This window comes from Saccopteryx leptura, chromosome 10 (assembly GCF_036850995.1).
Source record: "Saccopteryx leptura isolate mSacLep1 chromosome 10, mSacLep1_pri_phased_curated, whole genome shotgun sequence".
NCBI classification, from domain to species: Eukaryota; Metazoa; Chordata; class Mammalia; order Chiroptera; family Emballonuridae; genus Saccopteryx; species Saccopteryx leptura.
In genome coordinates this window covers 24,751,738-24,770,135 of record NC_089512.1, presented here as the reverse complement: position 1 = coordinate 24,770,135, position 18,398 = coordinate 24,751,738, and the positions used below count along the sequence as shown (strand labels likewise).

Sequence of the window (18,398 nt, the reverse complement as noted above, 5' to 3'; positions counted from 1 at the left end):
GGGATTCTCCTTATATACATTTATACTTTATAACTATCTTCTAGTGAACTCCCAGTACAATTAGTTTCAAATGATATTAAATGTCCTTTACCAGCAATTCTCTCTGCATGGTTTATGCAATGCTCAGAGGAACCAAATGGAAGTACATACATACCCTTTTTAGCAGCCACTGTTTTACTTGGAACTTTATCTATTTGTTTCAGACCAAAGGATGGGGAAAACACAGAAGCAGAATCCTCTTCATTACTGTCAAATTTAGCTGAATCTAAAAATTACAAAGCTTTTTATCAGTAAAAAGATTCTGTAAGGACCAGTTAGTAAACTTTTATTATTATTTTTAACTAATGACGTCTCCTGAGACAATTGAGCTTACAAGTTTCTATTTTGTGATTTTATAATCTATAATATCCAAACAGCTGAAAATAAAAATAATAATATAATATTTCAAAAATGCTAACTCTGTTGTTAAGTGGTATAGAATATGTAATAAATTTTTAAAATAGTCCTAAGGCTAATCATTGGTTAACTGACCAATTCAAAAATAAATACCGGTTTATTTTTAAATGCTATATGAAAAAGTTCTCACTGTGATTGTTTTAGTATCTACACATCTAATGCTATCAACCATTTCAGGGATATAAGTTATAATGGTCAAATCTAAAAAAGAAGTAAGTATTCATCTTTTTAAATCAATTTGATTAAAAAGCATGTAGGCTTACCTTCAGTATATTTTTACAAATCAATCAATTCCTCTTTGCATCCCTCCATTCTTAACACCAAAACAGGGACTCTTAAAATGGCTACTTTTACATAACTGTTTTGACATGCTGTCAAAATGCATATCTATCTATATAGAGAGAGTATGTGCCAGATCTATCTATATCTGTCCACATATGTGTATTAAAAAATGCAAGACAGTGAATCAATTCAATCTAACCAGATTGTTTTCTTAAGAATTCCATACACAAAAATATAGGAAATAAAAAATACTTGGATTAAATTTGCTTCTATGAAAGTTTTAGTCTTTCAGCTACCAGGGTTTAGTAAAACAAATTGGCCTATCGCTACCCGTGTAGCTTTTTAAAAATCTGTCATATGTAAATCATGTTGCCATGAAAATCAAAATTCAATCTTCCAAAATTTCTACATTTTTTTCTCTCATTAACACACTACCCCTCCACCACACTCCCTACACACATACAAATTAGCATCTGCCTAGCCACCTAAGTGCTTCCATAATACCCATTTTGACCAAGCAGTTCAGAATCACCTCAGGAAAAATACATAAACCTTTTAACATTGAGGAAAATGTAAAAAGGTAAGGTATCTACTCATAATCCTGAATTAAATCATGATCTAATGATTTATCTACTGTGTTTTCTTCTCCACTAAATCATAGCAATCAGTAACCAATGAAAAGATGAAAATGAGCATACCATCTTCTGACTTCTGAGAGTAGGAAGGAAATGAGAAGAGATTCCCAAAATCCTGACTTTTTTTGTCATGAGAAGATTTTCTATTAAAAAGAAAAACACAATATAATTTAAATCTCTGGTTTCAACCTTGAAAAATTATATATAATATATACAGCAGGATTATAATCACAGAACAAAATTTTGTTCTCATTTGTTTCTCTGTTAAAGACACAGCAATCAAACCATTTTCCTCTAATATACACACATGTGCATACAGACATAGACAGCAGACACCCAATGATTTCACCTAAGAGAATGGAGATTGAGTAAAGGTCTAGTTATAAAAAATATCACTAAATTAAATTTTATGGTTGCTAGAACCATTCCAGAATTTTTTTTTCCATTCCAGAATTTAACAGTAAATTACAAGAATCCACGGAGAAAGGCAAAATCTCCATCAGAGTAGGCAATAATTCTATTTTTGATCCTAGACTACATGTGGTAAAATACTTCCTTAGTCTCAAATAGTTCACACACTTCACATCAACATGTTAGTGTTCACCCTCACTGGACAAGAAAAATCAATCAAGGCCAAAGCTAGGAAAGAACCCTAAAATTCCTATTTCTGAAGATTTATTAACTTTTCTCTGAACCAGGGGTTGTCAAACTATGTCCCATAGGCCTGCTGGCTATTTTTGTAAATTAAGTTTTAATGGAACACAGCCTCCAGTTTATGGCTGTTTTCTTGCTACAATAACACCATTGAGTAGTTGTGGCATAGTCCATATGACCAGCAAAACCTAAACTATTTATTATTGAGCCTTTTATGAAATAATTTTTCCAATCCATGTTCTGAACTATAGCAAAAGTTATGTAAACAGCTGTATTACCAACCAAATTTATTGCTTCATGAGGAGACCCTTCCTTAGAGTAATAATTTCTTAGAGAGAATTTACTAGATCTTTGACAGATGTCTAATCAACTAACTTATACCATATACCTGAGTAGCAGTTGCTTCATTACTTACTCTGGAGTAGCTTTTGATTTGCCAAGTGAAAATGTATATTCATCTTTATCTAGGCCATCTGAGGGAACAAATTCATCATCCCCATCATTCGTTATCGGAGATGCTTTAACTTTCAATTCCTCTAAATCATTATTGTCGTCGTCATCATCAGCATCATCATCCTCTTCTTCTGAGAAATCAAATGTGTACTTAGGCCTCTCCGCTGGAGAAAAGTGAAAGTAAATGTTAAAATCAAATCCAGCTTTATCCACATGAAATATGATGAGTAATGAATGCATTTGAAAAATATTCCAGCTATCACTAAAAACACTCAATAAAAAGAGACAAGCATTTAGAGAATAAATGCCAACAACTCTGGCCTCAGTTATTTTCAGTGTTAACAATCTAGCTGTACTTCCCAGGAGGCTATGGGGTAATGCTGCACACGTTAAGAGAGCATAAACAGATGAGATTATTAAGATGTGGCTTGTCATACTTAAATATTACTCACAAACATAAAAGAAGTCATATGGCTACTGTAAAAGATTTATCATTTCTGTGATTACAAAAGACAAATCTTACTGGTCTTTAGAAAGTACTAATCTTAACCTTTTTCATAAAAACATCTATTAATAGTAGTTTCGCTACAAAATAACAGATAGTAATATTTCAGATGAATAAGAGAAAGTAGAGGTAAGACCAATAATTTATCAAGACAATAATTTAATATAATGTATAAAAATTACCAACTATGGAGAAAGGCACATTGGTATTATACAAATAAGTTTTATTATAACTTCTAGCATATGCTATAAAATAAAATTTAAAAATCATTTAGATGCCATGTTTTTACTTATTTCTAGATGAATGGAAAAAGGATAAATACAATTTTGAAGCATTTAATGTAATAAATTAACTGTCATGTAACTTAAGTTCCACGTTAAAAAGTCATATTGCCTGACCAGGCAGTGGAACAGTGAGTACAGCGTTGGGCTGGGACACAGAGGACCCAGGTTTGAAACCCTGAGGTCACTGCTTGAGCTTGAGCGTGGGCCCATCAGGTTTGAGTACAGGGTTGCTGGCTGGAGCATGGGGTTGCTGGCTTGAGCGTGAGATCATAAACATGCCCCCATGGTCACTGGCTTGAGCCCAAAGGTTGCTGGCTTGAAGCCCAAAGTCACTGGCTTGAGCACAAGGTCACTGGCTTGAACAAGAGGTCACTCAGTCTGCTGTAACCCCCTCACCCCTGGGTCAAGGCACACATGAAAAAGCAATCAATGAACAACTAAGGAGTCGCAGTGAAGAATTGATGCTTCTCTCTCCCTTCCAGTTTGTCTTTATCTGTCCCTCTCTCTGTCACACACACACACACACACACACACACACACACACACACACACAAATTCATATATATTATACTACCTATACACTTTAGGAAAAGAAATTCAATCACTTTGTGATTACACAACCAAAGAATTTAAGGCCTGACATATAATTTAAAATGTAGCTCCCAGAGATAAAACAACTGTAATGATGTTATTCATTTTAAGTAAATGATGACTTAAATTTGAGAAGAATCTATAAAATAGGAGTCATCAGTTTTTAATTATTTGAATACTTTAAGTTTATGAATACATTCAGATAGGATCAAATCACATGCTTAACAGAAATATAGAACAAAATGGGACTGTGCATCCTAGCTCTTTGACTGCAGTGATCTAGTAATCTAATGGTATTGCCCTGTGCGTGGAATCAGACTCCTAAAGTTGGGAGAAATTTTTTGGATACAAAGGTAGAAAACTAAACAAAAACAAAACTCTGCAGTATTTCTATTGACCCATCACTCGTGGTATACTACCATAATACATTTTTTACCAAAAGTCTTCAAACTATGAATGAAATATAACCCAAACTTTATATAAACATCAATAAGAAAGCAATTTGGCTGGTGGGTACACAATGCAATATACAGACCATCTATCATAGAAATGTACACTTGAAACCTACATAATCTTATTAAGGAATATCACCCCAAAATTTTAATGAAAAGAAGAAAACATGGTTCATTCTAGGAAATCTGTCTAACATCCAACTTTGCTAGAAAAAACCATTCTGTAAAGCAACTTTTGTCTTTGTGGACTAAAACTCCTGAAATACTAATGGTGTAGTACTTTAGTAACACTGTCAATACAAATAATATGGGTAATACTAACTTGGCCAAACTACAACATACAATAAAATAAGTATAAAATGTATCACAATACCAGCCGCTCTTCTAAGCAAAGAATCTCTTGGAATAACCACAGGTTCTGTTTCTTCCAAGTCACTTTCTGACTTGGATTCATCATCAGACCAAGGGTTCCGTTTCTTCATTTTCTTTGTGTTAGGTTTGCCAGCTGATGTAGGTACTTTTCTCTTTCTCACTCTGGTACCTAAAACCAAAAGAACAACAATGACAGTATGTATCCATACTTACACAAATGTCATTAGCAAAACCAAAACTAATATAATGAAAAGTTCCGTATAATAACAAATGTTCATGAACATTGAGATATTACATAAAACTATTAGAAAAAAAGCGCAATCAAAAGTATCTTGTAATACCCTGTGTATATAGATTTTATCAGAAAAGGCTTGGTAACAAATCCTCACCAGGCTCCTTTTTCTCCCTTTTGGGTTTGGGACCTTTATTTATAGGCACAGACTGGATCAATGTTTCTTCTCCTGTACTTTCTATTGGTGTTCCACTGAATTCTTCATCAAATTCCACTTTTACTGCTGAGGTATCGAGATCACCCTACACATTAAAAAGAAAATCAAACCAAGAATGAAAATAAAAGTTAAATCACTACTGTGTACCTTAGAGATACATTTCCAGCCAGTAGATTGCTTCTTCATATTATATGAGTAAAAAATAATAAAATGTAATTCTACTGACATCTTAACAGAGCTTTGATCAGACCATGTTTTACTTGAAATATCTAAAGCAAATGGTACTGCTCACCACTCTAATCTTCTGGTACACACTATTAGATGACAGCTACCTAAAAGCAACCATAAAAAATAAGGAGGCCATTTTCCATTGTCAAATGAGACTTTCAGACCAATAGCTAACTATTCCAAAAGGTACCTGCAAAATAAGTTGCTACAGCGGTGGCCTCTATATCCTAGAAAAAACCCTTTAGATTATTAAAAGAAAACAAGCAACACAAGCATGCACTGCTAGGCATTTTAAAATGAAGTCCTCTGACTAAAATTATTGAATGAGAGAAAGAGAAGACAAGTCACTACAATATGAATAACAAATACAGAGGTAAGTTTAACAGTGACCCAGGGAAGAACGGAGCAACTCTGCCTAGAGCAGGACCAGAGAAGACTCCAAGAAGGCTTTCTGACTGGGTTTTGAAGTAATCACGTTTGCCAGGTGAGGCGAGTGAAGGGAGAAAGAGCATCCCAGGCAAAAGACACAGTGGCATGAGTTGCCACATTGTTTACAGAATTGCAAATAGTCTGCTAGAATTCAAGGCAAGGTGAGAGGAAAGATTAGTGTACAAAAACACAGGAAGGCATGTAGGAGCTAAATCACTGCATACAGGAGCGTGGGTGTTGTCAGTGGGGACCCACTGAGAACTTTTAAGCATTTGTATAACAGTCACACTTTTTGGAACTATCACTCTAGTAGTTGAGAGAGAAGACTGAGAGGAATGAAGTGGAGAGAGGTAAAAATCATGATTAGATGACTGGAGAGACAGCAAGACTACTGACTGCTTTCAATTATCTTAGAGAAAACACAGAATCCTAACTTGGTGTCAAGGGGACCAAGATGCGAAGGTGGGTTTTGGAGTTGCTTCGCAGGCAATCAGTATGATTTAGTTATTAATTGAATGGGGAAATTCCCAGGGTTTGGGCTTACATTAGTAATGGCTGATAATACCAGTAACTGAGATAAGGCACAGAGGTGGTATAGGTGGTTTTGAAGTCTGGATATTGAATTCAGTTTCAGAAATGCTGAGTTTGAGAGGCTCTAGGTATTCGACTGGCTACAGCAGCCTGGCACTCCTGAAAAGCTTAGGGACACAGAGTCATCGTGTGAGTGGAAAAGCTATGATGTTACTCAAGGGAAGTATGTGGGGTGAAGAGAACAATGCTGAGAACTGAGCCTGACAAACACCAAATGAAGAGGAAAGAAGCCCTTTTCCTAAGGAGAAAGCAAGTGCATGTCTAAGTGAACCTGTGTGTGGCGGGGAGCCAGGGGAGGAAGAAGACCTCAGTTTATTACAACTCTGATATTGTAAAGCTCCTCTGCTTCAACTATTAGCTCTGTACAGAGAACTTTCCCACCTCTCTCCAGCTCTTGGACTCATTTTCCCAAGCTCTAATTAGACTGTTGGACATATCCATCTACATATCCCATGGGTTCCAAAATCAAGATGCCCAGAAAAATTTGCATCTGTCTTTCAGAACATCATGCCTCCTGTTTCCTCAACTCTGAACAGTATCTCAATGTTTCCTCCTCCTGCTAACTCTTGCCCATCTGCTGGAGGGTAGATAAGTCTCACACTTTTCAATCTTCAATAGCACCAATCAATGCCAATGGCATCGGATGTGCTTGACGATCTTTTAACTAATAGTACAAACAAAGAGTAAAAAAATAATAGCTTACTTTAACAGTCAAACAAACCCTCTTCTGCTATAAGACCAGCTTAATTAGTCATGATACAGTACTAAAATTTATATTTTAAAGATGACATATATATATTTTGTTCATGATTTTAATTTAGAATGCTGCTGAGTACAGTATTTCTATTATTTTTAAAATGGAATAAAGTAGGTAGCTTTTTATATGTATGTGTCCTTGACTAATATTTTTCTTCTATGGATCAACTGCTTTCATAGAACAAATGATCTTCTATCACAAGTGAATATATTAGAAACATAACAAAGCATCATTTAAGCACACAGTAAAATTAAAAAAAATATATATATATATACACACACACACATCATTATGGGGGTGGAGTCTACCAATGAGCTAAAACAGAGGTATGGCATACCTTTTTCTTCTTCAACAACTTTTTGCTGGCGTCTGCCTTCATAGCAGTAATCTCGGGAACTATTCTTCTCCCGTAAGGTGAGGGCATTGTCTCTTCCAGCTGAAGTTTCTTCACCTTAGGTTTACCAACTTTACCTTTTATTGCTTTTCCAGCCATTCCAGCCATTATATCTTCTCGTTCTTGCGCTTCCACTTTCTGAAATATAATTTTAAAGGAGGCAGGGCAAGAACAGGTGCATAAACAACTCATTAGAAAAGACTATTGAGTAAGAAATTAAAACTAATTTTATTCATTCTGTAAAGAATAAAGCTTTCTTTTCAAGTGATCTAAGATAGCATAATGGAAAGAGATAATAAATTTAAGTATTGATATAAGACCTCGGTTGTAGTCCCAGTGCTGTCAAAATAGCTTTGCATTTAAAATACAAGAGCGTAGTAACTGAATGACTCATATGTTGTACTATGGAATCATGACTTCTGATGACATGGTATCATCAGAATCCCAGCAAATCATACAAAAAGGCAGTTCTGTTAAGTATATATAAGGTCTACCAGAAAGTTCTGTCCGTTTCTATCACAAGTTTCGACACGTAAGCACGTTTATTTGGCGCATGTGTGCCTCTCTATTTTTATCACTTAATGTATACATACTGACGTAGCAAATTAACTAAAACGAAGTTGATTCACGTTAGTCTTATGTGTGAAGCGATAGTGTACACATGGCTACTGATAAAGTTCATTTAAGCCACTGTAATTTTTACAAATTTCAACAAGGAAGAAATGCTATAGAAGCATGTCTGTCGCATCCACCATATTCCCGGACTTAGCACCCTCCGACTATCACTTGTTTTTGTCCTTACAAAAGTTTCTGAAGGGCAAAAATGTCAAAAATGAAGAGGATATCAAACAAGCACTGGTTTAATTTTTCACATCAAAAGATAAAACATTTTTCCAAAAATGGGATATACAAATTGCCCTCACGCTGGCAAGAAATCATTAATAATAATGGCAATTATATTATTTAATAAAGTTTACTGATGGTAAGAAAAATTTGTATTTTGTTTTATTCCAAAAATGGACAGAACTTTCCGGTAGACCTTATATAAAGCTACTCTTTACTATTGGTTTAGCCATCCAGAAAATATGAAAAAAAAAAATTGTTCTTAAACAAGGTTGCCCTGGCAGATTGCTACAAACAAGGTTGCTCAGCAGTAGAGCATCCACCCGACATGTGGAAGTCCCGGGTTCCATCCCAAGTCAGGGCACACAGGAGAAGCAATCTGCTTCTTCACCCCCATCTGTCCTCCCGCAGCCATGGCTTGAATGGCAAAGTTGGCCCCAGGAGCTGACAGTGGCTCCATGGCCTCGCCTCAGGTGTTCAGCTGCTGAGCAATGGAGCAGCTGTCCAGACAGGCAGAGCACTGCCTGGTAGGGGGCTTGCCAGTCAGGGTGCATGCAAGAGTCTGTCTCTCCCAGCCTCTCACTTAATTTAAAAACTAACAAACAAGGTCATAAAGTATGAAAATTAAAAGGACCAATATAGTAAGATTGAACTAAAAAGATTCTGTGTAATAATGAGTATATAATCATGATTAATGTTTAAAAGTTTTTATCTTACAAAATTATTCCTTCAAATAACTAGCATGTTTTTTTTTGTTTTGTTTTGTTTTGTTTTTGTATTTTTCTGAAGCTGGAAACGGGGAGAGCCAGTCAGACAGACTCCCGCATGCGCCCGACCGGGACCGGGATCCACCCGGCACGCCCGCCAGGGGCGAAGCTCTGCCCACCAGGGGGGATGCTCTGCCCCTCCGGGGCGTCGCTCTGCCGCGACCAGAGCCACTCTAGCGCCTGGGGCAGAGGCCAAGGAGCCATCCCCAGCGCCCGGGCCATCTTTGCTCCAATGGAGCCTTGGCTGCGGGAGGGGAAGAGAGAGACAGAGAGGAAGGAGGGGGGGGGGTGGAGAAGCAAATGGGCGCTTCTCCTATGTGCCCTGGCCGGGAATCGAACCTGGGTCCCACACACACCAGGCCGACGAACTAGCATGTTTTGAAAGGTACTAGGGAAAATGCCATCTTAATCTCTTGAAAAGTTATTTAAGAAATCCTTGTAGCATGATAGCTTAACAGAAATAACAAGCTTTGAAATCACAGATCTGGATTTCAATTTACACATTTCCACTTATTACTTATAAACCCCTGGGAAATAACATTTATAATTTATAAAGCACCTACTATGTGCAAGGCATTAATAAACATATGATGCTCATTTTATGGATGAAGAAACTAGAACTATGAGAAGTAGTAATTCCTCTTAACCATAATGTTATAATTCCTCTCTAAGCCAGTTAATTAACTTCTCTAAGCTTCAGAATTTTCATCTATATAACAAGTTAATAATAAAAAACCTCTCTAACTTGAGGTGGTAGTGGGAATCACTGATGATTACAAAGAATGCGGTGCCAACCTACAACAGAGATTCAATTAATTGTATCATTAGACTTTCAATGACACAGATCAACACAAAATTTAAGTCTAAATCTTTTTTTTTATATATATAGGGACAGAGAGAGAGTCAGAAAGAGGAACAGACAGGGACAGACAGACAGAAACAGAGAGAGATGAGAAGCATCAATCATCAGTTTTTCGTTGCGACACCTTAGTTGTTCATTGATTGCTTTCTCATATGTGCCTTGACCGTGGGCCTACAGCAGACCGAGTAACCCCTTGCTCGAGCCAGCAACCTTGGGTCCAAGCTGGTGAGCTTTTTTGCTCAAACCAGATGAGCCCACACTAAAGCTGGTGGCCTCAGGGTCTCAAACCTGGGTCTTCCGCATCCCAGTCCGACGCTCTATCCACTGCGCCACCGCCTGGTCAGGCAGTCTAAATCATTTTAATGTTAAAAATATATCCAGAATAAATAAGCTGTTTGGACCTACTTTGCTAATTAGCAAATAATAAAATAAGGTGATAAATTAAAAATGAAAGAGTAGTAGTATTCACTGGAATTGTTTTGAGTGGTACCATTTCATTATAGTAAGGAAATTTATAGCCATAACCACAAAAAGTTTCCTGTCTCATATTAATCGTGATCAGATTTAAAGCAATATTATCGTTAATATTAATCAGGAACAACACTTTTCCTTTAATATATGCTAATTTAATTTGATAGATATTAATTTTTAAATGTATAAGTGAGCAGAAAAAAAAGTCTCAAATTTTTAAAAATCTAAATCATTAATAATATAAGAAAAGCATAAATCAAGGCATACTTAATATTTGTGGCACTTGAAATATCATTAAGAAAACCCAGAATAGCACTAAAATATTCCAGAAATTTTATTAGGCAACTTATACACCACACTTGTTCTTAACAGTTCTAATTCTGACTTAGGCCATGAAAATAAAACTAGAGTATGTGGACAATAAATCAATGAAATAACTAAAAAGTAAAAAAAGTAGTATCATATGAGTAATAATAATTACCTTGTGCTCCTCAAAATCAGATAATTATACTGCTACATTAACTTAATTCTAAAATTTTAAGTGAGTTAATTGCTTAAAAGCAAATTGGACAATTTTAGAAAATGTTTACACTATTTTCTTTCTCTACATTTTTCTTTTATTTTTTAAATTAGAATTCTACCTGGAGAAAAATAAGTTATAACAAAAAATATTAAAATTTATCTGTTACAAGCCCAAAGAAATTATCATTTTACTTTCTGAAAATCAAAGTACCTATAGTGTATCATGTATGTGTGTACACACTGCTTTTTGGAGGAAAAACATTAAACTGAATTATCATTAAGCTAATGTGAAGTTAAGAAATTTAAACTAATGGAAAGTATTAGTATTTAATTTATTCTAAATTTCAACTTCATACAAGACAGAACTTTTCTTTATATAGAAGCGTAATTCTAATTCGGCTCAAACACAATTTAACCTCACAAAGTTGAAGGAAACCGAGATAATTAAAAAGAATTTTCATGAACATTACTTTTCTAAGTATGTCTTAATGGAGACTCAACCTACATCCAGTTCTTCAACAAATGCTGCTAAATCTTCTTTCCAAAGATCTGAAGGAGATTTTCTTTTAAGATCATTGACCTCTCGCCCCTATGATAAAGAAAGTAGTATGATTTAAACATCTGACAATTTAAAAATGTATAAACGGTAAATCAAAGCACTTATTTTTGAGAAAAGAAAAACAAAGATATGGATAGCACTGAAATATCAGTTTCAAATTATTTAACCCACAAAAGTTCATACTTTTGAATCTCTCTGTTTAATCAGTTCTTCAACTTTTTCTTTAGTAAGACACCATAGAGACATATTTAAAATATAATTAAAATCAGGGCCTGTAGGAGTTCCTGAATCAGAGGAACTATCATCATGCTGGATTTGTGTTTCCTCCTCTTCTGCTGCCTGTAAAAAATAATAAACTTCATATTAAAGTCCTGGATAGCATCACATCATTGTTAAATTTTACTGAATACTGACTGTAAAATTCCACTACTGCTATACTCTTAATGCTACATCTTCAGTTGAGAGTCATTTTAGAATATCACTAAAATTACCAAAAAAAATACATTTCCTATAAAAAGTTTAAATATTCTAAAAATGTATAATCAAGTCTTCAAAAAGAGTGGTATATTGAGTCCCTTTTATCTAAGTATGTGATAAAAAGTTCACTGCTTAGCCCAGACACTGTAAGTCATGAATTGAGAAGACACCACATCTTAAAATTAATATAGTGGAACTAATGTTTTATCACTGCATCTTGTCAGAATTTTATATTTAGTGAGTGAATGAAAAATTTGAAACACAAAATATCACTTATGAAAAATGTTTTACAGTTATTCTAAATATGCTAAAGTAGAGTCACTCTCTAGGGATGAATTTTTAATAAAAATTCTCTAAAGCAACACTAGGCATGTAATGACTAAGAGAAAGTTCATTTAAGAATTTAAGAGCTGGTAAGAGTATGAATTATGAGGGGTATTCCAAAATTTGATTTATAAGGTCTTTTTTATGGAAAGGATTGCAATAAACAATTCTCATGCTAATATTATATTTCAAAATCCAATCAATTTAACAGAAATTGTAGGTGACATTACCTTTAAAATGTTTAAAATAAAAATAGTCATTAAATAAAATTGCATCTAAACTGTTTAAGAAACTCAGATAATTAAAAATGACTAACATGATACTCCATAAAAAAAAAGTTCACTTTTGGTAACTTTTAAAAAAGAAAAAAAGAGCTTTAAATTTAAAATATTCAATAAAAAAATTTATATATGAGTCAAGTTTAAATAAGTATACTTCAGAAGAAAAAAGGGATAAAAATTGCAAAGCAAGATGCCTCATGACATAAACAAAACTATAAATTCATTGAGCAACAGTAGCCAAATAAGGAATGTTGTTGTTGAGCTGATAGTTCCTAGATAACTCATGACAAATTAATTCTCCAGTTTTAAAAAATTTGTCATGAAACAGTGTTGCTATGGAATATTTAGGCTGTTACACTACTATTAAAATATTATTAGATTGTCATAAAATCCTGTTTAGAGCCATACTTTGGAAATCTACTTACTCTAGGTTTTGATGACACCCAGGGTATTGTTAGTGAGCACTCTAAGAATGTGTATCTATCACTGTTCACATGAAGGTGAGTAAGGATACTTTCAGAAATAAAAAAAATAAACTGTCAGTTTTAATCCAAATTCTATTATGTTTTTGAAAAAAATTATAATCTTCTAATTATCTTTTTTATAATTCTCTCTTCTCCAATTCTACAGAACAGGACATGCTTGTAAGGGAAGTTTTGTTACCTGAACCCCCAAAATGAACCCATGACCAAGATGCTGAGAAAATTGTGATGGTGACAATGAAATTATTAAAACCCAACACTAGATTTTACCCATGAAGTCTATTTCCACCAGAAGGGCATTCTCAATCTCTAAACACATTTCTTTTAAAACTAAGCATAAATTCATTAGCTCACTATTTTTTAAAGGTATAGTTTAAACCAACTGTGATGCAGAAGGGCAAGTAGTGTATAAACTATAATTCAGGATTTAAGAATGCAATAAAACACATTGAAAGAAAAGCAAAGTGCTTGGAGCATCTTAATTCTGAACGCTTCTCATCTTATCCTATCCCTTTTTCCTCAAATGACAAGCCTATTATCTTAATATGCAATTGAAAAATATGTAATTTATTCTAATTTTACTCACTCTAATATAAAGCATTCTACAGATTGTCCAAAATTGGGGGGAGGAGAGCAATAATGGTATAAATGAAGGCAGCATTTCAATGTAGTTTGCTGAAAAATCTTATGGTTGAGAACTCAAATGTAGGAAGGTTTACAATTTCAGTTCTAGTTATGTTACATGATCATAATTGTATCTTAAAGATAACATTATCAGTATCATATGTATACAATAGTGTAATTAAGTATCAAAAATTTAATCATTTCCAATGTTATTCCTTTTGTACATTTGTGTTCTCAATCACAAAGCTATACAATAACACAGCAAGAAACTAATATTGAGGGGACTCTCAAAGTTTCAATATTCCATTCACTGAATTTATATTAGTATTTATGATCTGAAATGGACGATTTAATTAAAACATCAGACTTTCAATCTGAAGTTCCAAGGTTTCAATCTCCAGCCAAAGATCTAAGCACAGGACAGAACATAGATGGTGCTTGATAAATACTATAATATTGAACAGTGTCCCTGCTCTGCCCAGAGTGAACTGAAACAGACTGAGTGAATGGTGACTGGATACCATATTGTGACCAGAGAATGAACAGTGTGAAATGATTTATGTGCTATCAGTGTAGTTCCCAGAGAGTATACATGCACCTCACAAAAGCCACCACCACAACTAATACCCTTTAATGGCAGGCTCAGAAAAAAGGCCAAGGAGACTGAGCTACCTTCTCACACCTGGAGTCATTTCTCCAGGCCCTGGTTGAGTCACACTGGCAAAGTGCTTTGTGGTGGGTGTGCACTGCAAATTCCTGTACTGTATCTGTTCTGTGGATAAACAGAAGACTTCAGTCTCCAAACAGACAACTTAGCACCTTACGCAGTATTCAATTTAAATTTTAGGGGTTGGGTTTTGGTTTGTTTTGGAAGTTGCTTTTAAAAGCTTCTCTGAATGTCTTGTTCTGCAAATGATTACCTTTTCTTGTGCTTCTTTCCAGGCTTTCACTGGGTCAGATTCATAACCTCTCTGGACTAACATTTGAATCAAATCTTTCTTTGACCTATTCTCTATGTGAGGGAAAAATAAAGTTAGGATCAAGAAAAGAGATTCAATTTGTATTTGTTTATATTCTACTGATAAAAATGTCTTCTATTTAATAAAGTTTTTCCATTTTAACTAATGTTCAAATTTTTAAAAGTTGCATCTTACCTATAGTAATTTTCCCTTGTATCTTCTCTAAAATAAAACGAGCTTGGTTGTTAAGCTTTGTAGATTCTGCTCCCAACATCCCTACAAGCCACTCCTTACGTAACCCATAATAACTTAATCGTAAATCAAAGAATTCTTTCAAAATGTCCTGCACAGTTTCGTACTTCTTCAGACATCCCATATGATCAAAGAGTACCTAAGCAAAACACAAAAGTTTTGAAAATTACATAAATCTGCACTGGTATTTTTAACTTCTATGACATCTACAGGATTTAAAATCATAATACACTTAAACACACATCACCCTTAAAAGCTGTTACATCCAAAACTACTAAGCACATTTCTATAAATATTCCTTTGGTGACTCCAAGAAACTTATAAATTCAATTCTCAAACTGAAAATCTTTAAAATAGCAATAGTTTTAAAAGCTAAAAGTAGGTCCTTAAAAAGGGTTATTATTTAATGTGGCTATAAAACCATCTAAGAAAAAAGTTTCCTAACTAAAAGTAAATACATTCTATCTCTAAGTTTAAAATTTTTAAATGTAGTTTTCTCTCCCATATGCTCAATGGATACCATTCTTTTATTTTTATAATTGTGCTATAATTCACCCAAACTTCCTCAATTATTTTGGAAATGTTACTTCTTCTCTATCCTTTTTCTCCTTTTTCCGTCAGCTTTTCTTGACGTATTAATGGCACTTTTTCTCAGGCACTGTACTGTTGCTGGATTTTTTTCTTTAACTCTTCTTCAAATCTAGAAGCTAATTGGAAATGGACGGGAATCGAACAAGGGTAATCATACATGTTAACTTTCTACCTTCCTCCCCAATTATGTATAAACACAAATATACAAAAGTGTAATACAGCAGATTAGAAGTATGAGGAGGTAAGTACTCCCTAATTAAAATGCTAATAGAAACAGGCATAAGCACCTGGAAAGCCTGCAGCAATCACTCTCATAACTATCAGTCGTGTGTATATCCTATGTGTTCAAGCCCAGATGCACAAATGCCCAGATGCACAAATGCAGAGTGGGGATTAAGGGTAGTGGATAATGGTGGAGGAAGAGCAATGAGTGTACCTCTAAATTCTACAGCCAGAGTATGGGGGGGTGCGTTCAGACTTACTATAGCCACTCCCATCATGAAACCAATTACAAAAATTTAACTTTTGGCATGCAAAAAAAGTTAAATTAATAGTAAATCTAAACAGTTACCATGGAATTACAAGTAAGGGTAGTTTGAAGTTTAAAAACTTTGTGTAATCCAGCAGCTTCTGCTTGTGCCAGCTTCTCTTCTGTCATTTTCACCACAAATTTCACAGTTGTATCAGTATGATATTCTTTATAATCAGAAATTAATGCTGGTGTTTTATCTGTTCCATTTAGCATAGGTTCTAAAACCTGTTCTTTGTATACCTATAAAAGATTTAAAAATAGGTAATGCTTTTCATGACACACACTCATGTTCTCATTCCTCAAGTCATACAATTTTTTTTTTTAATTCTCAGTTCCTGTGGACAAAAAAAGGGGGGGGGGAACCGCCATCATCTGCTGCCCCATCACTATGGAAGACAACAGATGGGGATCTCAATAGAGAAAGATGATACACAAGGTAATGGTGCTGATCTGCTCATACTCCAAGGGCCAGGGAAAGGCTAAAAGATGACGACACATCAGCTAGAACTGACAAGAGATGACAAGCATACTTTTAGATTTGTAACAGCTGATATGAACTGACATGAATTTATTGGCCATATTTTTAAGGGTTCAAAATAATTACATTGTTTTCTTCATTTCAAGATAAAGGTAACAGTATCTTTAAAAGCTAGTTTAAGTTATTCTACATTACACATGTTCAAAAAACTTTTACTATTTAAATATTCAAAGCACAAATACAATAGAATGGATCAAAAATGTATACAGGAATTTTTAAACATTATACAGAATTAGGGCAAACAAAGATGGAATCATATTCTTACCAGAAAGAACTGCTTAATGCAGTCCCTCTTCAGAGATAGCGCACATACTCACCTGTGTCCAAGTCCTAACTGGAAGCTCAGTAATCTCTACTGTGTTTCTATCCACCACAAATATTTCACCACTGACGGCATATTGATTCTGACCAAGTTCTTGGATCGTTCCTTTAAAGTTTTTGTAGTTTGGAAGCTGCAAAGAAAAAAAATAATAATTCAAGGCTCCGACTTCTCTCCTGAGTGCCAATAGCAGATCTGAATGCCTCTCAATCTACAGTGTACTGCTACTGGCGGGTGAATACGCCTGCAGCTCTTCCTCATCCTCAACAGTCCCTCCCCAAACACTCACTCAGTCTACATTTCACAGTTTCCGTTAATATAATCTGAATGTTCCCCGACTTCAAAACCTTAGCGTCATCTCTCCTAATCTTCCTAGAACACTACTTTCTCCCAGCCCACTGCCTCCATACTCCTCCCCTAGATTAACAATTCTTCAAATTCAGACTTGGAAAGCCTTCTACAGTCTTTACTCAATCTAACATTCTACCTTTTCTCCAACAATTTGCTTTTCAGACCACTACTCTTCTTCCACATTTTGCTTAAATATTTTGAATATTCCCACTTTCCTTCACTCTATCCAGCAGGCCTGACACATATGCAGCTCCCCACATCCCCTCATTTATATATATAAATCTTACTTATCTTCCTCATCCTAATTACAAATGCGCTCTCCCTCTTCTAAAATTCGTATTTGTTGTATCATTAAGTAGTTAGTAGCTAGGCATATAGGATAGGACATTTCTCTGGCACACTGAGCCACATTCTTTTTCCCTGTAAACTTCATGCCCCAATGTCTTGTCTTGACAACAGATTATCTTTCTGAAGACAGATCAATTTTTCACCTCACCACCTAGCACAGTGTCTCAAAGATAGATACAGGGAGATACATAGGTAGGTAGGTAGGTAGACATAGATATATCAGGCACATAAGAAGCATACATTGATCAAATACACAAACGTAAATGCTCTAACTGAAAGAATTAAATGCTATAATCATAAAGTAGTTTCATGCTGTTAGAAATATTTCAAAGTACCTTAATCCTTTGAGTAGTGAGTTTTTTTCATGCTTGCTGACCCCCAGAAGTATTTTTTCAAAAAATGAAATTAGTTCCAGTTACAGTTTTATTAACTTAAAATCATGTTTGTTTGATAACCAATTTACAGAAACAAGAAGAACATACATTTGCCTTTTTTGTGTGTGTAACAGAGAGAGGGGCAGATAGTGAAAGACAGGAAGGGAGAAAGACGAGAAGCATAAATTCTTTGTTGTGGCTCCTTAGTTCATTGATTTCTTTCTCAGATGTGCCTTGACTGGGGGGCTACAGCAGACTGAGTAAGCCAGCAACCCTGGGCTCAAGCTGGTGAGGCTTGCTCAAACCAGATGAACCAGCGTTAAAGCTGGCAACCTCGGGGTTTTGAACCTGGGTCCAGCCCAACGCTCTATCCACTGCGCCACCGCCTGG

At 35.0% G+C, this 18,398-nt stretch overlaps 1 protein-coding gene across 2 annotated transcripts in view; it reads right to left on the bottom strand.

Moving 5' to 3' along the window:
• TOP2B (DNA topoisomerase II beta) overlaps positions 1–18,398 on the bottom strand; it is a 57,780-nt gene that overhangs the window by 5,956 nt on the left and 33,426 nt on the right. For both annotated transcript variants that reach the window (XM_066350844.1, XM_066350845.1), the window contains exons 22-33: positions 16,934–17,068; positions 16,118–16,318; positions 14,899–15,094; positions 14,665–14,756; positions 11,740–11,895; positions 11,503–11,586; positions 7,476–7,670; positions 5,074–5,218; positions 4,686–4,853; positions 2,443–2,644; positions 1,437–1,516; positions 155–265 (exon numbers count right to left, since the gene is read on the bottom strand). In XM_066350844.1, coding sequence (XP_066206941.1) covers positions 155–265; positions 1,437–1,516; positions 2,443–2,644; positions 4,686–4,853; positions 5,074–5,218; positions 7,476–7,670; positions 11,503–11,586; positions 11,740–11,895; positions 14,665–14,756; positions 14,899–15,094; positions 16,118–16,318; positions 16,934–17,068 — 1,765 coding nt within the window. The remainder of the gene's footprint in view (positions 1–154; positions 266–1,436; positions 1,517–2,442; positions 2,645–4,685; positions 4,854–5,073; positions 5,219–7,475; positions 7,671–11,502; positions 11,587–11,739; positions 11,896–14,664; positions 14,757–14,898; positions 15,095–16,117; positions 16,319–16,933; positions 17,069–18,398) is intronic.